Here is a 24408-nt window from a genome sequence, read left to right on the forward strand (position 1 = left end):
AAAAAAAAAAAAAACATCCACCACAGCTGACGCTTTTCCCCCTGACATCATGTTAATTATAGAAACTGATTTACAGTAGATGATTGGAGGGGACTGTAAGTGACCTCCTCGACACACTAGTGGGAGCAAACCAATGGAAGCAACATAGAAATGTATTTTCCATGCTCTTTCAGAAGGTTTTATAGAGCACACAGCTTCACATTAATAGTTAAGTCACTCTAAGAGACTACTGTAGCTTTATAATGTGGCTTCCTCAGAGGGGGTAGAGTGGAGCGCTCGTATTTCTCCTGCACAGATTGTAAAGTGAGATCAAGAGGTTTTCTGTTTCTGACTGTAAAATATAAAATCATGTAATGTCAGACCAAAACAGCCTCTTGATTGTTTGAATGATTCTAAGTCTATTGGATTTAAAATCCACAATGATTGTTTATTGAGATTTCTTTTAATAGCCAGAAATGTTTCATTCTTCCAATCCCCTGCATGTTTATACATTATGATCTAAGCGTGCGCGAATTTGCTATGATAACATGGTAAGAGGTGCAGAGGGGAGCCGCAGGCTATGGAAAAGGAGAATATCCATTACATAAGAGATTAAACTGAAGGAATCTGAGGTATGTATCCGACAACGCTGGCCACTAATATGAAAGTCTACTTCATGAGCCCCCCTATGTACAGAGCCTCAGCGGGTAGGTCCACTGTTTATCCCTTTGATGTACGCTTGTAAAAGGGAACAAACACGCAGCGTGGCACTGCAGTGTTAACTCATATAGCGCTATTAGACACCGTTGTTGTTTTAACTTTGCCTCCAAGCCACAGTGACAGGGGTCCTGTGTGCGTGCACAAGCCTGAGACAGGGACAGAGAGGAACGCCACTACCTTTCTGTCAGAAAGAGAGATTTGATTTCTGATTTTTACAGCTCTCAGCTAGCTGTTGAGCTGGACACACTTTACACGATTTTAGAAATGTTGCTGTTTAATTTTAATTCCTACTGTACAAGTAAACTGTCTGTGATGTGAAGCCAAAGTTCACGATTTATGTGCTCACACTGTACGCTCCGATTGTCAAGCCACGACCTGAGTGCTCACACTTTACATGTAAAACAGAAAATAAAACAGACCATTCTAGCTATCGACTGTCAGAATCTTGTCAGTAAAGATTCATTTGAAAGTTCTGAGGCAGGTAGAAGTTTGTTTGTTTCTTAGAAAAATTCTAATAAGACAGAAATGTGCTGTCTTGATCATCTGTGCCATCATGTGCCCTGAAACTTATTTAAAAAGAAAAGAGAGGTGCCGATGAACAGACCACTCGTCTTTAGGAAAACATGATATTTATTGTGGTTTACAATTGTGGCAAAACAATTCCCTAAGCACGTTAGCTAAGACAAACTAGCAAGTTTCATTGGCTTTCTTAACAATGGCTGAAGAAAATAGGAGCTCTTCTGAAAATGTATACTCACTCAGGGAGACCAGACTGGCCGACCCGTACACTCACTACACTCACTCAATGGACAGACATTCTTTCTAAAGTTGTGGGTTAGATGATTGGACAAATATAATGGCTGTAGGTAATTTGGTTTTGGGGGGCAATTTTTATCATTTTGTCTTGCTGATTTAACTTTCTGCATGAGTGACAGGCTCCACGATGCATTCAGTGGCACAGGACACACCCACTGAGCCAGAGGACGAGTGAGAAGAAAACAGCATTTGGAGCCAGAATATTTTCACATCTGATGACCAAACTAGAGTTGGTGATTGTAATAACTGACCTGGGCCCTGTTTCCCAGAGCATTCGTAGCGCTACGTGCGTCGTAACTTGTATTTTAAGGTCTCCCTTAAGGTTACGGGCTGTTTCCCAGAGTTGGGACAACCTTAAGGGAGACCTTAAAATACAACTTACGATGCACATAGCACTGCAAAGGCTCTGGGAAACGGGGCCCTGATGGTTTTGTGAGTTTTATTTTGTTTCTGTCTGTAAGTATGCTTTATGGAGTTAACAAGGCAATTAAAGCTTGTTTTAGTTTGGAAAGAGAGAAACTTGAATTCAGAGGGTGTTCTGTTTAATATGGAAAATAGGTGTGAGAATGGCTCAAATTTTTTCACATTTCGTGATTTAATTTTGTTTATTTTGTTCAGCTTTAGTCTTATCACATTTAACCACAGTTGTCCGGCATCCAACAATAAAACACAGTTTTTGCGTCCAGTTTTTCCTTTGTTTTGCCTCCAGCTAACATGTCATGTAATGAACAGTATATATGTTCATATTTTCCGCCCAAATGATGCACTGTGTCCCCGTGGCACTTTCACTCAGGCTGTTTGCCACTTTGCACTTGTGGAGTGAGGAAAACAGCGCTGAACGCAGGGAATCGACATGTCAGAAATGTGTCTGATGGCGGTTGGGAGCAGTTGATCAGTCCTGTACACTGCACGGCAAACAAGGCCTGACGAAGGTGAAATTCAGCCCAACTCTAAAATGAGTTGTTCGGCTCAAGATTGTGTCAGAAACAATCGTGCAGTGAATGCAAGCCCAGCTTTACAGTGACTCCTGAGTTTTGTTTAAAGTCTAATAAAGCAGCACAGCCTGCGTGTGCTCACCAGCCTTGTTGTTTAATACATATCCTGCCACCCGCTGCTTTTACTCAACCACACTGTTCTAATGGACCGCTGGTGTTGCTGTTACACTTCATTACAACAAACAGCGGAGTTGGAGGGACACACACAGAAAAAAAAAGGGGGGGGGATTACTGCTATTTTGTTCAGCTCTCACTGTTTGGGGTAGAGGAATGTTTCAGAGTGGTTCAGTCCCTCTGTGTGTGTTTCATCCATCCACGTGCTGCACATACCCAACTGACACACACTCATCATGATGAGGACACTTTCCAAATCACACACACTCTGTTTCCCTCTCTCCCTCTGATTCCTTCTCTATTTTTAATGGAAGAATGTGCGATGCATGTCCCCTCCCCTGCTCCTCACTGTGCAGTCCTCTGTAGGAAGGACTGATGTCTATGTGACACACATCTGTTGCTTTAGCTGGAGGCAGCGAGAGCAGGCGAGAGGATTGAGGCTTACACTTAAAGCATTAGGATACGCTCTCACAGGAGGAATGGAAGGGGAGATAAGGGAGAGGTGGGTGGACATCTGAGAAAATGTGGAGGAGAAGAGGAGCGAGAAAATGTGGAGGTATTAAATGAGAGGAGAGGAGGAGAGAGGAGTTATTGCCTTAATTCAGAGTCATCAACAAAAACACACGTCACACTTTATTTTACAGTAAACTAATAAGACGTAACAACTTTCATACTTTGTCATACTTTGTATCAAATTTGACAAAAACTCGGAATAGCATGTTCTTTATTAAACAGTATTAGACCCGTATTTAACTTTATTAGAGGGTAATTAACAACACATTACAACAGAACTGTACTGTAAACTAAAGTGACTTATTTCCCTCCATCAGACCCTTATTAGACTGTTAAAGGGACTGTACTGTGAACTAAAGTGTAGTTTCCCATTGACAGACCCTTGTAAGACTTTATTAGGGCCTCATTTGTGACACATTACAACAGAACTGTAGTGTAAACTAAAGTGAAATCTCACATCTTCTACTTCCTTTAAACTCTACCCCCATTTATTAATAAAAGCCAACACCATAGAGGTAGAGAAATATTTTGCCTGTGGGTCTATTATGTCTATGACTACACAGATTTACTGTAATGACGTAGGCAAATAATGTGATTTAATCAAAAAAGAAAGCATCTGTCTTGGTTACTCCGCCAACTGTAAAGGACAAGACAAAGAAGACATGTCTCAAGTAGCAGATATGTGATTTTACTTTAGTTTTCAGTTTATTTCAGTTGTAAGGTGTCACTAGCTACCCTGTAAAAAGTCTACCAAGGGTCAAACAGTGGGAAACAATACACTTTAGTTTACAGTGCAGTTCTATGGTAAAGTGATAATGTTAATTAGCCTCCCATAAAGTCTGATAAGGGTCTAATAAAGGGTCTAATACTGTCTAATAAATAACATTTTATGCCTACTTTTTGTCTAATTTAATACAAATTGCAGCTTCCAAGTGCGACCAAACACACACATACAAGCAACTACACACAAACCGACTCTCAAAAGCTACTTCAAAGTACAGCAATAAACCTGAGGGCAAAGAAACTTAGACTGACAATGACAAACTCAATGAAAATTCAAGTGTGTAAGTGCGTGACACTGACCTCTGACTCGGGCATAGCAGCAGCCACACTTGGCCAGGACTTTACGGAACAAGTGTTGGCAGCCACAGCCTCGGTGGTGGCGATGGTGATGGTGGCCCCCTTTCATGCTGCTGAACCATGAGCAGAGGTGGGCATGGCCCGGCACTCTCTCTTTTCTCCCCCCCCCCTTCCTGTCTCTCTCAAGTCTCACCCTCACACACAAGTAGAGGTTTACTCCTCAAAGTGTAAATCCCCAAAAAGGTGTCAGTTGATCCCCCTCCTCGGCTGACTGCAGACAGACTTAAAGCCCACACATCCAGACCGAGAAGAGGGGAGAAAAGAGTCCACAAATGCAGCAGCAGCCAAGAAGAAATCCTCACTCACAGGGGTCTTTTTCAGCCAAGGAAACATTCCAGCAAGCTTATCGTTATATTGAACAGCAGTGCTCCCTTCCCTTCCCTCTGTCTCTCTCTGTTTTTCCTCTGTTTTCTTTTTGGTGCTGAGCTCTCTGCCTCTGTGAACTGCCTGGTCAAATGACACACTAGGAGACTGCTTCAGAGAGAGGGAGAGAGAGAGATAGCAGGGAGAGAGAGGGAGAGAAAGAGTAAGGGGAGGGGTGAGAAGGGTGGAGTCTGCAGCTCTAGTTGCTGGCTATTCCAGGATAAGGTTCCCACTCCCCTAATATTCTCTCTTCCTGTCCTCTGTTTCTCTCCTCTCAGCTGTTTTTTCCTCTTCTGTTTCCTCATTCGTCTGCTGTCTGTCCGACTACCCGACTATCCAGAGAGCAGATGAAATGCCACGCTGAGAGCTGGCCCTGGAAATAGTAACACCCAGGTCTGTAATGATGCATAAAGCTATTTACAGAGGTGGGGCCATGTTGGGTTGAAGGTGTCATGTATTTTCCAGTAATAGTGTCATCTGTAAGTGTGTGTGTTCACTTTCTGGCAGTTTAAGAGTGTGTGTTCACTGCATGGATCATACTGTCGGGTTTCCTGGCCGGGGCAGCTCCAGTATTGACTTCTGTGTTCGTTTATGATCATAGGGCCAGCAGAGTGAGCCTTCTTTTTTTCTTTCTTTGTGTTTCCATGGAGTGACCGGGCAGTCTCAAATTTCACAACGATGGCATGTTGGCATACTTGGTTTGTGCGTTTGTGTGTGGGTGTGTGTAACACTAGTCATTTAGCCTACAATTCATTGTAGTGCATAGTGGGGCAGTCTAACAGCTCTGTGTCTCTGAGATAAGCTAGACTAAACTGTACTGTAGAGATGAAACTGATATTGGCCTTCTGAGTGAATAATCATCTACCATAAGATTGGACCATACAGATAAAATCTTCAATCATGGTTAGAGATGGATATCTTTAGGATTTTATTTATACCAATATTGTAGTCTGATTCAATAGATGCACTCTGTGGGTATAGAGAGCCGAAGTCATACCCCTTCCAGTGGACCACTATGGGACCTAATTTCAAAATAAATATGTAAACCGTAGTCAGTAGCGAGAGACAAATTATTTTTTGACCCCGTCTGAACTGTGCCATGAATCATTCATATGATGTTTGTCAATTTAAAAGATATTTTTTCAAGTCAAGAGAGTCACTATTTGCCAAAAAACTACTGAAGTATAAGACTGTGAAGATATGTAATTAGAAAGATTAGACAGCCAGGGGTCACATAAGTGATTTTCTCCCTCCACAACTTTATGTTGGCCGCTGAAGCTGCGTGTTTTTTGAACTGGGATGTAGTCATACAACAATGGGTCTTACTGGGTCTTTCTCTTCACGGCTGATAAAAGGACCAGGAGTCACTGGATAAAACACTTCAGGTAAGATAATGTTACAAGGAAAAGCGCGATTGGTGTTGGTGAATAATGAATAATTTGTCTCTTAGACTACCTGCGGTAGTCCTAGGCCACTAACAGCACGAACATAAACAAGTTAGCAGCTGTTACCTTTTCTTTTGTGATGATTTGTCTCCTGACGTGCAAATGTTCTACCAAAACAGGTTCCTCCCCAACACAGTTCTGCAGGGGCACCATCAGTGCATCCTGGGCTTAGTGCCACTCAAGACAATTGTGATTGGTTTAGAGAAACACGAACAACCCCAAGTATTTCTTTCCCTAATAGCGGAATAATAATGGAGCCAGATGTTACTAACAATAGTACCGATATGGCTACTGAGACTGCTTATCAATATTGATACTTTGCAATAATCTTAGTGATGCTACTCACCATGATTTGGTGCAAAATACAAAGACGTGACAGGGCTGGTTGGTCTCACCCTCCACTTTCAAGAGTATAGAAGGAACTACGAAACTCACAAAAAAATTAGAGCCAGCATTTGGTTTGGAAGAGGACCCACACCATCTGTAGATATAAATAGCCAAAGTAACAAAAATACAACAATCATTATTTTCAGGTCATTATACACTAACAAAACATACTTATGATTATTATATCCCATTTATTCCATATTCTACCAATAAATCCCCCTTAGTCTTACACACTGGACCTTTAACAACTTTTTAACAACTTAATCAGAGTGCTGTCCTTGTTACTCTTGTCCAAAAATACATCTTACCATTGTGGATACTGCTAGATTTCTGGGATTGTGACATCCCTAACTGACATATTAAAATAGCCCATGTCATAATATGGTACAATTTGGGAAATTTATGACATTTATAGATGAAATAACAATGTATGTTTTGGGCTAATAAAGCAGTGTACACATCTGGAAAAGCAAGGTACTTCATCATATTGATGTAAATATTTTGTAAACCTGTTACTGCAACAAAGCAGTCCTGCTGTTACAACAGTGGTCTGTGGTATACCAGTGTAATTGTACAGCAAACAATCATATCAATAATCATCAATAATCATCATCTGTAGGACTCTATTGATTTTTTTAACTGTCTGCACTGAAAATGTTTGTGAGAATGTGTGCATGCGTGTGTGTGTGTGTGTGTGTGTGTGTGTGTGTGTGTGTGTGTGTGTGTGTGTGTGTGTGTGTGAGGCAACAAATGTGTGTAATTTCAGACCGAGCATGCATGAGCAGTTGTGTTTAGTACTAGATATGAGTGTACATATCTTACACACACACGCACACACACACACACACACACACATACACATGCACACATTCTCACAAACATTTTCAGTGCAGACAGTTAAAAAATCAATAAAGTAATCATCATCATTATGTTTTTTGTTTTCTCTTCTAAGTCAGTTTGATGAATCTTGAAGCTGCAGCACACCAAGCGTATGTGCCATATTTAGATGTGCACTTTACAGATCTGAGCTGATTAAACTCAATCAACTCTAAATTATGACTCATCAGCCTTCCATATAGATGAAATCAGAGTCTGTTGACATTTCAGTAAGTGCAGCAGGCTTATCCAAGGAAACAACTCAAGGGGTAACCAGGGAAAATGAAGAAGGTTGGTGATCATGTTATTATGAAATACTGGGTGTTCTGAGACCTAACCAATTATTTTCTGACCAACAAACAGCATCTCTTAGGCCTGAAGCTGCTGAGCTCATGACTCAGTATGTGATGTAGCACTCAACACGCCATGCTCCTTTCACGCAAGCTACAATCCAACTGTGTGGGAATCACCACCTGATTACTGCAACAAAGGCGAGTGGCATGACAGCACCCACTCAGGTTCCTCTTTGGGGCATCGACGGAAATGAGAGAAGGCTGAGTATCAAGTATGAGGCTGGCAGTGAGCCAACACACACACATGCACACACACAAGCACGCGCATCCCTGAGGTGCATTGTCAGGTGCTTGAATGGCTGACAGGGCTGTCTCTAGCATCCAGCTCTCAGCAGTGACAGGGTGGTGGCAGACTGCTGTCAGGATGTTTCTGCTGCCTACAAGAGACAGATGCCAGACTGATGCCTCGCCCATTAACCACACAAGTTGCATTACACTTTCCTCTCTGAACATCTCTGTTTCTTTCAAACATACAGGGTAAACTAAACCAGATACAACATGTAAAAGAAGAAAGTTCGTAACTACAGAGAGACAACAGTGTAGGGCTGCCCCCTGGAAGTCGAAGATTTGAATCATCAGTCCGAGACCTCTCAGTTAACGGAGCTTCTTCATCTTCATCTAAATCCCCACAAACCACAAAACTAACTAACTGTGATGGAAGCGGAGAAGAGTGATAACTGGATAAACAGGGTGCAAATGACATGTTCTCAGCCACCCCAGTGCACCGCAGAGCAGGTACCACTTGTGCTTGTGTTTTGCCAAAGACAGGCCCAAATTGTTGTTGTGTCTGACAACATTATGGAGAGGATTGCTACAATTAGAGACCTTCTTATCAAGAGTAAGATTTAACCTGGAACAGTTGTTTTATTGCTTTTGCCAAACTGTCAGACCAAACCAGACTCCCTTTGTAAAACTGTCATCTTGAAATCATCATCAGCTTCATTCAAACTCCACAAAAATGTCTTGGTTCATCTTTCCACTGTTCCAACAATTACCAACTCTGGGTTGGTCAAAATAAACCCTTACTTCACAGCATGAAGGAGCACAGAGCATGCAGGGCAGGTGGACACCAGACAGAGAGAAGCTCCACAGATGCAATGAGAATTTATAGCAGTACTATAGGAGCACACACATTTTAAGTTTTTCCTGTTTGAAAAAGTGATATTTTCACATCACAGATGACAAAGAAGGCCATTAAAACGCCCCAACACAGTGACAGATATATTATCTATTCTCAGAATCGGACAGCACACTGGTTTGCACACATGCAATAATTCCACGATGCACAGATACAGACAGATCACAATCCTCCCTCCTCTCCCTCTCGGCCTCTCTCCATCACTCCCTTTCTTTGCTTATAATGGATGCTTTAAGCAACTGTGATTGAAGGAGCAATTCACTGGAGGAATATTGAACAGCGCTGCTGAATGTCTCCACTTGTCTGATGCTGATATGGCTGCCAAACACTGTCGAAGCATTGGAGCACAATTCAAAGGGGGCTGAGAAACAATGGATTTGACGGCGGAACAGAGGTTTTAAAAGGAACAAGATAAAACGAAGACACCAAGACAAGAATCCGAGGGCAAAGCATTACAAATTGAGCAAGCACTGCCTGCGCTATCGCTCTCTACACAAACACAGACTGCACAAAGGGGAGATAATGAAGAATGCATTGCTCTTGAGATGCATTCAAAATTCATGAAGTGAATGCAGGGGAATCTTTTCATCTGCTCTCAAGTTAGAGGATGTGGTTCTACAGGGCACCCAGTAGGGGGCATTTGTACTTGTTGCATAAGGTTGATTGGTTGGGTCTCTGCCTGGGCAGCAGCTTCAAAACAGACAAATGTTGTTTTATTCTTCTTTCATTGATCAATATCCTCTGCAACAGTACCACAAATGTTTGGAATACAAAATATTTCACTGAGGAACAAAGGCATTAAAATACACAGTGGCCACATCTGACATGCAGTTTATACACTGAATGCTTATTTCTGTGTATCAGCCTCGATGTTTAACACCTACAGAATCTCTCTCACAGTTTGGAATGAAACCTTTGAATAAATGAACACTGCAGTTGGCCCAGGAAATGTGTACAAAGCCTTGAATGTTAACAGAAATATGGAAAAAATGTTCCTCCCCTGGCTTGAAGGGGGGAGCAGGGCGATGTGAGGTGAGGCGTGTATTAACACCCATTCATCTCCCTACCTTTTATCTCTCTCCTCTGCTCTCTCACTCCTTCCCTCTCTCCCACATGACACACACACACACACACACACACACTGGAGATGATTCATCCGCACACGTATGCTTGTGCAGCTGTGGAAAGCGAGACCTGGACAGCTATGGTGATAGAGGATGAGTAAAATCTATACATGTACGTTGGATTTAAAGGCTCGTCTGAAGATTAGCACGCTATTAGATGAATGTGTGTTTTGTCTGAGCCGAGCCAGCCAAACAGGAAGAGAGCATCGTTTTTCCACTTGGTGTAGGAGACAGTCAGTCACATTTAAGAGGTGTGTTCAGAGAATCATCTTGAGTAAGATTTAAGAATGTGAATTAGTTTATGGAAATACACACAACTTCCTAATGTTCTTTCATAGTGACATTCTCGGAAAACAGATATTGTAAACACACTGCTCAAGTAGGGGAGACTGGGGATGGTAGTAACACTTTTTGTTAGAGCATAAGTAGCTCAGTAGTTAGTCATGCTAGATCCCTCAAACTTTGATACATGGTACCCATATCTGTCTACTACAAATACAACTCACTTGGACAACTGCTGCACAATCACAGATTACATGAGTTAATGTCAAATATAAAGAGTTTTGTTGTTACAATTTATCCCACTACTTGGGAGAGTAATTTGCTGGATTAACATCCACCCTATCCAATTTATGGAAGAACTTTATTAAAGACTAAAGAAAAACGGTTTTGAATGAAGTGAACAATTTAAAAATACTGTATGTGTGTGGACTGTATCTCTGCAGGTGAATGTGTCACATAAAGGTTCAATCACTGTCACAATTGTGGTAAATAGAAGTGGCTGCCCCGGGAATGCAGCCATTGCCGCTGTCACTTTTGGCTATGCCCAGTCAAACTACACTGTGCTGATTTGCATTTTCATTGCCATCTTTAACACACCGAGCTATGCCAACCTGTGACGACCCCCGTCTCTCCATCTCAAACAAGAGAGGGTTGTCTGACTCAACTCATGTCTGTGCAGGAGAGCAGAGAGACAGGTGTTTCTTGAAGTGTCTGTGTGTTCAGGTCAACCTTTGTGGCTTCTAATTGAATCTCTGTCTTTTGAATTTTCACATAGGACTCTTATTGTGAAGAATTTACAGGAAATTGTTTATCTTTTACAGCTGCTTGAGCTAAGCCTGTCTTCAGTTACAGACACGTCAACAAATGGGCAGCCCTGTTTTAATGAAGATGCAAATTCCTGCCATGCTGGGCAAATGTGCCGAGTCAAACCAGACCAACACATGTGTATATGAGGGTCCAGGAGTGACAACATACATATTTGACCCACACATCTTTTAGCCTTAAATAAGCAAAGTGTTACCTGCACACAATGCAGAAATTCGCATCATTTTAATGGACTGTTACAACTGCCCCCACCCAAAGCAGCATTACATTGCAAACTGTTTTAGCAGGGGGGCTTGAATGTAGCATGAATGTAAAGCATCAAATTAAACTAGACTAAAATGTGACTCTGGGATATTTTAAATCATACCATTGTATGTACAATGCTCAATAAAAATGCTAACTTTCTTGCCTGAAAGTCAATTTTTTGGTCAAAAACTCAACAATGTTGCTCACAGAGACACGAGAGCTCAAAAAGGAAATGAAAGTGTACGAACCTAAAGACCATAGCACTTTTCTGATTTGTCAAACCAACAGTGTCACATTTAACCTGGGCTCCCTTAAAAGTATTCATGGTGTACAGTAGAAAGTACACATGCTTAAACTGCAGAAGAAAAAGGCAAATACAAATTCACATGACATAAGCATGCATACTAATAGCTACAGCGAGTCTCAGCTGAGCAGAGATGCAGTTGCTTATTCGCAGTGTGTTCCCCAACCCCCCACTGACATTAGCCTCTCCTCACCCCATCAGCCAGCTGAAATCCTGCCAAAATATGCTCACTTAGATTTCTTTTTTCCTTCCTCCCTCGCTTTTTCTCCCTTAGTTCCTCTCTCTCCTTCCTCCTCCCTTCATCTCTCAGCTGAGCGCCAATTAAGGCAAACTGGCATTCTGGACAAGCCGGTGTGAGGGGGAGGTTTTTGGTTTTGGCCCAGGTCCCATCGTGGAGCAGAAGTCGCAGAATAACTGTCTTGTTCTCTCCTCTCTTCTGTCCTGCTGCTGGTCTGCACAGAGCTGCTGTTTTTGTCCAATTAGACTAAACTACACTGCCGGCATGCACCAGGGAGACAGACAGGTTTGTGTGTGTGCAAGTGTGTGTGTGTGTGCACTTCAGCACCAGTACCACTCAGTACCTCCCACTGTTATATCTCACCACGCAGTGCAGCTCACAGGCAACAGAACTCTGCACTACACAGAAGGGAGTCACACCACCCATGGAGGCTTGTTTCTCAAAACATCCACGATACTGCGCACACGTACCACCCACAATTACCAGCACACACGCAGAGACACTTTGTACACACAAACACTTACTCCTTACAGAACTTTCCCCACCCAGCTCCTCTTTTTCCAACAAACCATGCTGATAGTACTTTAACAAGAGTTTGTCAGAGTTTCCCTCCTCTACCTGACCCACAGCCTCCCTCCCTCTGTATCTCTCTGGAACCAGTCTGTGAACCTTGCTCTAGAAGCACTGAGACTCTGGGGCTGCTGCTGACTGTGTTCAAGGTTTAAGCCTGAGCTAAAACGCCACCCAAAGGAGAAAATGTTAATTAAACAAAAGCAAACCCAGGTACCACACATGGAGAGACACCGATGCTTTATCTGTAATTAATTATTACTGAGACCAGACGCTTTACTGTCGAGGGAGAGATTTTCTGTCGGAAAAAGAGATTTAGAGATGGTGCTTCTGCTACACTGAAATAAAGTCTGAATCATGCTGCAAGTCCTTCTATAAACTAATAAAAATGCAGCTTCAGAGCACATAAGTACATTAATGTGTGTGGATACATTTTTCTGTACCACATATGCCTGTATGACTGTGTACATGTGGCTCCATCTGCCTCCTTCCTTCCAGGTCAGTTTGTGGTCTAAATGCCAGCTGTGCTGTGGAGCAGTGGCCTGTATGAGGTGTCTGACCTGCCTGACCTCAGCCTTCCAGCTAGCCCTGCCTGACCCACTTTGCTGAAACACAACATGAACTTCTACAATTTAACTTTACAGAAATACACACACTGAAATTGACCCCGAGTATTTATGTATGAGGACATGATTCGCATGTTTCATGGTCTGGGACACAGATAAAGATGGCATTAGAAGAGCAATCATATTTTTTTGCTTATGAAAGACGTTTTATTCTCTGTTTTTTTTTTAAGTGGCTATAATCAATATTTTTGTACTAATAATGTATCAAATAACAATGTAGAAGCAGTGTCACTGTACATGGGAAAGCTTGTAGTGATGAATCTGCAGCTTCCTTCAGCATTATGAAGCTTTATAGCTGTTTAGCGGTCAAACCAGCAACTTTGATACAAGTGGACACTAACTAAGTGACCCCAGGAAGACAACATGTGCCTGATGTTAAGGTCCATTATTTTACAGGAAGAAGGGTCAGGTCTATAGGTCAAATGTGCAGATAATAGAATCACGGCTGTTCTTTGTCTGTTGTTTACAACAATCTATAAATATCAGCAGGACACTGCAAAACAGATCTTGCCTGCACAGACAGTACTTGGAGGAGCCTTTCAAATATTTATGACTACTGTATGACGGCATTGTTATTGTTACTGGCTACACTGAAGAAACATTTGCTATTTATGCAGGTATTTATGCTAATTAGATTTTCTGGTTCAGAATATATGAGGTCATCAGACGCAGCACACCTCTTCTCCATTACAATAGAAGATATGCGAGATATAGTTGTGTAAATAAACACACACATACACACAGTTACACCATCCACCTGTGTGAGGTAATGCCTCCTAATTTCTGGCTCTCACAACGCAACATGATGCAACATCAGGTTGATCTCTGCCCATTTAAGGTCACACGCACACAGTTCATTCCCAGGGTCCTCTGGGATCAGCACTTTTCCTCGGATGGCACGCTCTCCCAGCCTCTCACAAAACCCGATATGGACAAGGGCACACGTTTTCCACATAGTTTACCTCGCACTGACTCAAGAATATGGTGAATGATATCATTTCATTTGTACTCGGCAATGAGGTGCTGAGCGTCAAACTGGGTACATACTGGCCTTCCAAACATAACTGTGTTTTAATGGTTGTCGTTTTTAATTTCAATTTCTTCCAAGCTCTCTCCAAGTTCTTATTTTGATCTCTGGTATTTAAAATTGAGAATTCATTAATTACTTCAGGATTTTATTAGTAGAAAATGTGAAAAGTGAAGGAAAAATACATAAAATATTAATAGCGTAGAGTAAAACACACTATTTTTGTGCACTGACTGTGAAGAATTTATGGTACAGAGATGATTATGTAAGCGTTCTTCATATTATATTCCCATAAATGTTCATCATCATTACTTCTGTATGTCTGACAGAATATCATGTGTCCTATAAATAACACAATTCATTGGCATACGTTTCTCTGCGCTAATAATATGCATGTGTCTTTGGCTGCAAATGAGTACATTCAGAGTTAAATAGAGACATGCGCGTGTATGTGTCTGTACACTCTTTGAAATAAAGGTGCTCACTAGAACCGTGAAGGGTTCTTCAGTTTGTCCCCATAGGAGAACGCTTTTGGTTCCTGGTAGAACCCTTTATTAAGATTATACCTGGAACCTTTTTAGGGGGTTCTACATAGAATCCAACATAAAGGGTTATACTTAAAACCATCTGAGAACAGTTTCACCCAAAGCCTCCTATGGTAAGTCCTGGAGAGAATCCTTCCACCCAGAACCCTCCCTGAACCATTCCACTGTCTAGAGGTTTCATCTAGAACCCGTGCACGTGGTTCTACTGAGAACCTTTTTATATTCCAAGGGTTTAAACCCAGATGGGGATCTTAAACTGTTCTTTTTATAAAGGTTTCACCCATAACCTTTGGGTGATGCCTATTGAATTAGCATATAATGAAGTCTACAGTTCAGTTCCGTGATGGACGATGATGTCCATGCTGTCTTCGTCTCCACATGTCTGTAACTTAGCTGCATTTGATTAAAAAATAATAAACACAACACGGAGACATAGTGCAATGAACAGCATCGACAACATCTTTTTATTTTCTCTCCCACATGTCAAAAATGGAACTTAGGCAACAACGCTATGGCAAGTCTGAGGGGACACACTGCCACAAATACAGAAGGCTTTAAAATCACAATGTTATGATGGTAGAGGGCTCAGTGGTTGATGACATTCAGCCACCACGATGGACAGCGGCATCGTCTAACCCTACTATAACCCTCTTGTCCTGTGAGGGTTCCACAGAGAAGCAAATTATATTCTGAGGCAAAAACACAAGAACACAAGTAAAATGAATTGATTAAGGGGATTTCAGTAAGATCTATATTCAACAATTCTTGATGAACCCTGTCTACATAAAGGTTCTGGATAGAACCCCAGCCCTTCAGGAAGAATCATTTTGGAAGCTTTATTTCTAAGAGTGTACACATGAACAGTGCGTGCAGGCAGTTGTGGGTCAAATGCAACACTGTTATATTTACTGGTTCACTACAGTTTCCTGTTGATGTGGCCTCATGCATTTTACCTTGAAAAAGAGGGAACACACATGGCCATCCATCACTGACCAGTGTTACGAAACACACACTGCAGACATATATTGTTTTGGGAGAGTGAGGTTTGAACTATATGGGAGTCTGAGGAGCCAAGAGACAGAGAAAAAACTTGATTAGATTTGAGAGAAATATGATCAGCAGCTCTGTGTGCTGAAGACACTGCTTTGAGGACAAACAAAAGAAGAGATACAAAGAGATTGGGGAAGAAAATGAAGGAGAGAGAGAGGGGAAACAAAGAGAAGACGATCAGAGGATAAAAGAGAAACTCGGCGCCGAAGAGCAATGTACACTGAGAACTGAGAAATGGGAAGAATTGGGGATAAAAAAGGATCCGAATTCATGGAGGTTGGCAGTGTCCTGTGATTCCTGGGAAGCCACTAGCAGGCATCTTGTTTCTAACATATAACAGATGGCCCTCATGGCCCCGTGAACCACGTCTTTAAAGAAAGCAGGGGCCTCCTCTCTTTTCCCTTCTCTTCCACTGACACAGCAAGAGATGGAAACAGCACCCTGACCTCTGCCAGTCACACCATGGCAAAATGTAATCACATGTCTCCTGCTCTACATGTTTGAAGATTGATGTTTGAAGTACGTCACACTATGATGAAATTCATTACAGTAAAAAAGTTCATTTAAAAGCATACACATAATGATATACATTAAATGCTGAATGTACAGTATGCAGTTTATATATTTATATATGTTTTTATTTATGCTTTTAGTGATTAATTGATGATGTTTAATGTTTGGTCTTATGGTTACCAAGCCTGTTAATTGGCACATAAACATGATGATTGTAAAAAGTGCATCAGAGTACATGGTGAAAAAAATGTGAAATTGTGTCATCAAAATCCAATAAAAGTTCTCTGTTTCATGTCTACACTGCATTCACTGGGTTATAAGCAGTAGTCTAATGTATCTAAGTACATTTTCTCAAGTACCGTAGTTAAGTACAAATTTAAGGAACTTGTACTTTAGGAGGTTAGGGGTTAGGGTATTTTATGCAGTTTCTACTTTTCAGATTACAATTTTATATACCCTTCATGCCTGGTGAAACTACTCCATCTTCTTAAAAACTCTCTTAGATTCGATGGAAAATGCATCGTCACAAATCTGAAAACAGCTGACGTTTTAGAGATTTGTGGCTGTCACAAGGCAGTGCTACAAACATGTGATGACCTCAGAATATGATGCATTACTGCAGATTAAACCCACTGAAGTTGATAAATTAGCTGTTGCAACATACGCATTAATGTGGCAGTAATGTTAATCCAAAAATATCATATATGAGTGAAACACTGACAGAGACCATGTTACTGCAGAATAAGTACATTTGCTTTTGATACTTTAAGTAATTTTTGCAGATAATAGTTACATACTTTTACTTGAGTAAGGTTTTGAATGCAGGACTTTTACTTATAGTGGTGTATTCGGTGTAGTATTAGTACTTTTACTTTAAGTAAAGGATCTTTAGACTTCTTCCACCACTGGCTGCAGGCAGATGTCATTTACCCTGGAGGTGCTGGAGACATGTCCCTACCACTTTCAAATGCCAGATTTGTCCCCATTAGTTTTTACAAGCACAATTTGCTAGAGATGTGAAAAAATAGTTTGCACCAAGAAATTGCCTAAAGTTCACAAACATATTAAGATCATTGTGTTTTTACTTGCCGAATTTTACATTACATAATAAGATAGTGACTTCCAATGCAGTGCTGCTTGTTAAAGTGGTTTCTAATGTCTCCTCCCTTTTCCTCTTGGACATTGTGCAGTTTGGGCTGCTGTAAATTAGGCAGCTCAGTATTTTCACATTGTCGACTCTCTAGTAGCCTAAGACAACCAACTTTAGAAGTGCCATTGTACATTTTTTTCCTGATCCACTGTAGTTATCTACTCTAATCTTAACTGATCTCCCAGCTCTATTGTTTAAAATCATATATGTTGAAGACCCTGTCCCCACTTTCAACAAAAAGCGATGCCTTATGGCAGATGATATCGACAAAATAACATTACTGTAACTATTATTTATACATTAAGATATCTGCTAAAAATGTCTGCATTAAATTGCATATTATATTGTTTTTGAAAACTATTCAAATACTGAATATGCACTCAACTAAGCTCATATGATATGTCAGATTCTGTTACATTTGTTCATTTAGACAATAAAAGCATGAACCATGATATTTCATTTTGTGAATTTTGTCATGGTTGGATTATATGGAGACCGTATAAATGAAAATACTTCTGGTCCAGCACTCCTCTGGCTTACAACAAGGTCTGTATCTTGTTGTTGTGGCTGACATGTTTGTCTGCCTTGTGTTTCATTGATTTTTTCATCCAATTTCCCATCCGGAGGAAATTGGGCTATGCAAAAACAATTGAGCAAAGAAGCTTGTCTGGAACTGAAATAAACAATCTGCTTTTTGGTCATCACCCTTCCACATGGCCCTGAATAATGCATTTCTTTACTAATTTTTTTTTGCTTTCCGGAGCCATGGGCTGTATGCTAAAATAACATTTGGCTGCATTAACCTCAACAGCACACGCCATCCGAGTACTACCATTACTGATAAGCATCGCTGACAGCTTCCTCTGGCCTCACTCACACCTCTTATGTACGCCTTGTACTATTCTCCACAGCAGTTAGTGGTTCAGCCACATGGTACACTCCACCAAACCCCCCTTCATGTATACACACACACTCCCTCTAACCCAAACCCAGATCCAGCTACAAAGCTCCTTTTGTTTCAGTGCACTCAAGGAAAATGGTAATGCACGCAAGCCTTTCACAGCAGAATCAGAATAAGTACAACCAACAGTGCTGAGACGGGGGCAGGAGGGGAATGAGGCAGCTGAACATGTTTTCTTGCCCCATCTGGAAAGTGTTTTATATGTATACACACACACACACACACACACACACACACACACACACACACACACACACACACACACACACACACAAGAACTCTTTCTGTCTCTCTGTCTCTCACGTACTTATGTATGGTACATTACAGCAAAGCAATTTTCTGCTATCAGTGCTAATAGAGGATACAGAGGGTGGAGTTTAATAAGAGTGAAATAGCAGCACTCAGGTGACTCCAATCTGATTCTTTTCCTGTAGTTATAACTGCCTAATGACCACCATCAGATATGGCAGATGGGACTCAGGCCTGTTGTTATCCTTAACTCACATATGGCTGACATGCAAGAAGAGAGTGAGCTGAAACTAAAGGCCTGTAAAGTAACTCATGTGGCATGTACACACTTATGGATTCAAGATTATTTAGTTGTTATTTTATGTTATATTTATATATTGTCTTACCTTACATACACTTGACAGTCACAAATGTATTAAAATCCATGTTAGTGAACACTTATCTTTTGCAAAGGTGTGGCATATGCAGGTGTTAATAAAACAGCATGATCACTGCACAGGTGTGCCTTGGTCTGATGTAATTGTATTTGTGTAATATGGATATGTTAGTATCTATATACTACAGTCATGTAAGAAATAAAGATAAGTAACTGCCAACTGGTAGTGGTAAACTGACTAGCAAATGGGTGGAGGGGAGTTAGCATTAGATTAGGTCACTTTTATCATTTCCCTGTCATTTTGTTTGCTATATCAATCTCTTTAATCAGCTATTATCAAAATAAGCAGGTAGCAGGAAACAGACTAAATGATAATTGACCAAATCAAAGCCAAACCGTCAAGTCATTTCCTGTACACCAGTAGTTTAATAGAGTCTTTATGATCCCTTTCTGTAAAGAAACGTTTCTAACAGTTATCAGAACGCCTGTACCGTTGTACATCACTCTATAAGGTAGAGTCATACATTATGATGTCACAATGGAGTCAAATCGCCAAAGACTTTTCACATTTCTCATCTTGACGGCACACATATCAATTAAATATATTTTGTACACTCAGAGTGAAGTCTCTCGTGATTGAAATGAGCAAAAACAAAAGTGTTTATTTATATTTTTGTTAAGTTATATATAAGTTTGCACATATATTTTTTATTTTTTTTTACAATCTTGTGTACATAACAGTCATGTCTACTCTTCACCTTTACTTCTTTAGTTATATTGTCCTTTTTCCTGGCTGTTATGTCTGCTCTATGTCTGTATATACACTGAGACCAAATGAAAACAAATTCCATGTACATGTATTTGGTCAATAAAAGTCTCTTCTGATTCTGATTCTGTCATGAATAAAGAAATCATCACTGTATACATGTCACCAGCAGCACAGATTGTACCAGGGAGTTTTCTTGAAAGTGATAGAGTGGCTGAGCTGGCTGTTTTAGATGTCAGCGCACAGAAATCTGAGATGTTTCACACAAAGAATCAAAGCGGAGTCTGGAAGTTTGTGTTTCGGCGAGTCTCTAAGCTCTGACTGGTTTGGTGAGGGGCCAATGTTTGGACTAGCATTGTTGGTTTGGGGTCACCGAATGGTCTGTCACACTCAGCGCAGCCCTTTCAGGTCTTACCTGTTCTTTCTCTCCGTTCCAGGTTGTCTGTAGCAGTGGCCTGCTGCTCCCACTCCAGCCCCTCCGGCTCCCACTGGCCCTGCACAGGCCCCTTCTCCTCCTCGCTTGATGGGAGGTCCACCTCACCCCCCTCTGAGAGCTACACACACAGAGATGTCTTTGTCAGCGGTGGAGCCCTGTTCTCAACGAGGAAGCGATGCTAAGATTGTACAGAGTGCTTTTGGTCACACAACCACAAAACACTATACCAGTGGATGTTTTTTTCCACTTTTCCTGCATCTTTTCCATCCTTTTCTCCATTACACACTGAACAAGAATGCAAGAGGAACCATTGAGGTCCAACTTTTGCCACAGAGCTTGGATAAGAATTGCCTCTCAGACAGTAGATTTTAATCTTTATTTGAAACTCAGCAGCACCAGAGTAGAGGTTAACAGAGGCAAGCAGACTTATCAGCCCTCTGCAGGGAAGGAGGGAAGATTAAAATCACTGTTATGGTTTTTACCACTCTCTGCCAGGGAGGAAATGATTTATGAAGATAAACTTTCTTTTAAGAAGAAAGCTGAGTTTCAAAGAGAAACTCATTTGGATCTTTTGGTGCATCTGTATGTTTGAATTTCCAGATGTTGAGTCAAACCTACACGCTATAGTTTGAACAGTTCATTAAATTTGCCTATGATTTTACGGTATGAGAAGTGTATTAGCAAGAATCTAGCATTATGATACAAATTATGATGAAGAGGTTATGATTCAATATATTGTGTGAAACTGCAAGAATTGCGATAAATTACAAATAGGATGTTAATGATTAATCTTTTCCCGTGATTTGGTTGATCTGTCTGTTAGTCTAGAAATGACTAATTGAGTTTAAGTTGACATTATTTTGTTTGCTGAGAGCCCATTGGTTTATTATTCTGTTTTTTTTTGTTTGAATTGTTTCTGCTTCATGAATTAATGTTTCACATAGCCAATTTGCCACTGGAATTTTTTTAAGTAAAACTTTAAATGAGAAATAGACTTGCGTTTTGTATCTTAAAAATGATTAATGATTAATTGATTATAAATTGTGAACTTTTTCAGCTATTATTTAAGAAAAATGCTCAAAATTTTCCACTCTAATTACAATTTTTTCATGCCAGTTTGAGGGAAATTGTTATATTATAAAGAAGACACCACAATGTGCATGAGTTTTTCTTTTTTTAGTTTACTTTTTTTTTATGTAATTTGTATTTATCACAGTCCCTGTAACATCCATCATGGTAGCCCTACTATTTGTGCAGTCTGAGCAAAGGAAAGATATGTGCTGACGTCTTCCTGTCCCAATTTAAGTTGATATGTTTGAGAGGCAGAGTCAAATGACTGAGGATATGTGACAACACTGCTATGAATAGTTGCATGTAGACTATTAATTTTAATTCAATACAGTGTCACAAAACATAATATTGTGTAATGATATTTTCTTACAACCATACTATATAAGTTATTGGTTTTGTTGTATTGTTTTTGTTATAGTAGTATGTATATTCAAATGAATGTGAATGAATATGAATGAAAATTAACAATTGCAACAGTTTCTCTCTATTTATAAGGATAGGGACACAGTAGCTATCTGGCTATTTAAACCTAACCCCCTCTTAGCTATAAAGAATAGGTTAAGCACAAGGCCTTTGTGCAGATGAGTGGGGTTTGAGTTCTACCCTGGGAGACTAAGTATTGGTAATATCTTTCAGTTGCAGTTTTTTTATTATTATAATTTTCTGTCACAGTTTGGTTAGGTTTAGGAAAAGATCAAGGTTTGTGTCTGACATGTGGATGAACCTCCAGGTCCAAATAGCATTGTTGGCTACAGATATCTGGGTGTTTCTGCCATGCTAGGCTATATACATCTGGGTGTAAATAGCCACATTGGCTATTCTGACTTGAGTGCAAACAGCATCTGCTGAAACATAATCCCTCTAACTCCCTCCAACTAGATGTGGACGGTGTCTGTATCTGTAGAGACCCTGCCCTCCGCCTGTGTTTTCTTATTTTCTCTTTATTTTGCTGTACTCAAGACCCTTTACCAACCCAAAACATCAATATTAGACATCCTGGAAATGAGACTCAACAATCACCTGTTCTGTCTTTTTGGTGTGTTTACGAACAGCTTGAGTCTACCATTAAGCACCAGAGTTTTTAAAATGCATCTGCATGTGGATGTGAAGAAGAGAGAAGAGAGGTTGAGAAAGATGGTGGTAAGTAAGGAGGGAAGGAAGCAAATTGCCTAGTTGCAGTGAGGCGTTAGACCTGCATGAGTTTGTTTATGGTCAGATGGTTTAATCACCACTACTCTGCTTCCTGTCCCTCTGAAACATCCAAGATTCCTCCCAAGCACTGAACGGAGACTGGCAATCCTTCCATCCCTCTCTCTCCTCTCTCTGCCTGTCTGGTCTGACCATTTTAGGTTTATGACAAAGTTATAGAGATGACCTTAAAATAAACTTGGTATGTAATGATGTGGGCCAGAGATAAGCTGGACAGCATGCCCTGCAAAGCCCTGGAAAATACCTCCATATGTGTCTGTTGCTTTCGTTCTCAATTTGTGGCATTATGCTTTCATATAAACAGCCAGTAAATCAGTCCCTCCAGGAAGCTGTGATCACAACAAATCAGTTACTCAACTGATCCCCATAAATTCTTCCATGACCTTGCAACTTCTCCTCAAATTTGACCAACCATCATTGCTTTCCGCTAGGTCCACTATAGCAGCCCTGTCTGCAAACACACGTGTGAACCAACTCATTGTTTTATTCATTATTTGTTTGCATTTTATTTTTATTTTGTCACAAGTACTGGAAATAACACAAGGTTGGTAATTGTTATTGACATTTATAATGCTCTGTGAACATTCATATTTCATAATTCTGTATTTGCTGTTTTGACAGAGTTTTATTTCCAAAAAGATTTTGCTTCTTTGTTGAATACCCCCCAGGTATACTTCTTCATACTTCTTCATTTATAAATAAATCATATTTTGTTAGATTTTTTGTAATCTGGGCCTTTTTGGTAGGCTTATTTAGAACACTCAACACGGAGAGGGATTTTACTCTCCCTGGAACAAGTTGCCTTTGATTTTTAACAAGTTATACAAAAAAATGAACTCCTGTCTGGAATTTTGACTCGTTCCTGCAACATCAAAACAAAGTGCCTAAAAATATTGCTACGTGATTCAAAATTTTTTAGAAAAGCCGCCATGAAATTGCGGATTTTAGGTCACAACAAACCCCAAAAAAAGCCAGAGGGACTGGTAAATACACAAGCAGATCTTCAACTCACCCACTGTTGATTGGGCATGGCCACAGAAGTAAGTACATCAGCCATGGCTCCCAACATCTGGTCAGTGCGTCCCTGATTCTTCTGTAGAGCCTTCATCCTCCCCAAAGCCAAGCAGAATCTCTCCTCGAATTAGTCTCCCCTGCTGTTGTGACCTTTGATCTCCAGCTCTTCCACAATCTGTCTGCGTCCTCTATCCTTCTTGTCCGGCTGTTTTCTGCCCCTTCAGCTCTTGTCTCACAGCGCACTGTGCCACAGTTGGAGCTGAGCCACTGCAGCCCGCCTTGTTCAGCCCTGACCCACAGGAAACCTCGTGCACATGAATAATTGATCCTGGCAGAGGGGAGAATGTCTCTGTCTGGACCAGGGAACGTGCGCTTGGACAGCAGCTACTTCCCTCCTTGTCCCTCCCCAAATTCAGACACAGGTGAGCTGGCTGGAGGTGTCTGACTCAGTGAAAATAAATCCACCTTGTGCTCTCAACATAAGCTTCCACTGGAAACTCAAACAAAAGCTTTTCTTGGGCCCCCTTTAGCACAGTCAAGTGTCCTCTTCTCTGTCATCCCTCTAAAGGAGGAGTCTCCATGGTGTTTGTCTGTGAGGTTGGTCTTCTCCTGTCCTTCTGTCTGAAAAATCAAACGGTGAGACGTGACTTCAGGACTGAGCACCCTCCCTGAAATCCTCCTTTCTTGTTCTTCATTGGCTCTGGAGGATCACCACCCCCCTCCCCAAAACCTCTCCTCCTTCCATCACTCTTCCCCGTCTTTCATTTTTTCCTCTTCTGTCTTCACTACCTGGACGTTTTCCCATCTTAAACTATCTCAATATTTCCTTTATCTCTATCTTATGGTCTTTCTTTGAACTATCCCTGCTCTACCCTACACACTACCTTCATCTTTCCCCAAGACTCATGCAGTGACACATGGGTTGTGTGAACACTTGAGCAGCGGGGCAGCCCCAAATAAGGTATGAACACACAGCCCATGAACTGC

The 24408-nt window shown here is 40.9% G+C and overlaps 1 protein-coding gene across 3 annotated transcripts in view; it reads right to left on the minus strand.

The window, feature by feature from the left end:
• Positions 1-24046, minus strand: part of arhgef25a (Rho guanine nucleotide exchange factor (GEF) 25a) — a 69457-nt gene extending 45411 nt beyond the window's left edge. For 2 of the 3 annotated variants that reach the window (XM_084721002.1, XM_084721001.1), the window contains exons 1-2: positions 23420-24046; positions 20107-20245 (exon numbers count right to left, since the gene is read on the minus strand). In XM_084721002.1, the coding sequence (XP_084577128.1) occupies positions 20107-20245; positions 23420-23515 (235 nt within the window). In that variant the 5' untranslated portion in view covers positions 23516-24046. Of the gene's footprint in view, positions 1-4220; positions 4977-20106; positions 20246-23419 lie in introns of those variants that run through there. The other variant, XM_084721004.1, reaches the window with a different exon arrangement.
• Positions 24047-24408: the final 362 nt, after the last annotated feature.

The sequence above is a fragment of the Lutjanus erythropterus genome, chromosome 6 (genome assembly GCF_056507025.1).
Source record: "Lutjanus erythropterus isolate fLutEry1 chromosome 6, fLutEry1.hap2, whole genome shotgun sequence".
NCBI classification, from domain to species: Eukaryota; Metazoa; Chordata; class Actinopteri; order Lutjaniformes; family Lutjanidae; genus Lutjanus; species Lutjanus erythropterus.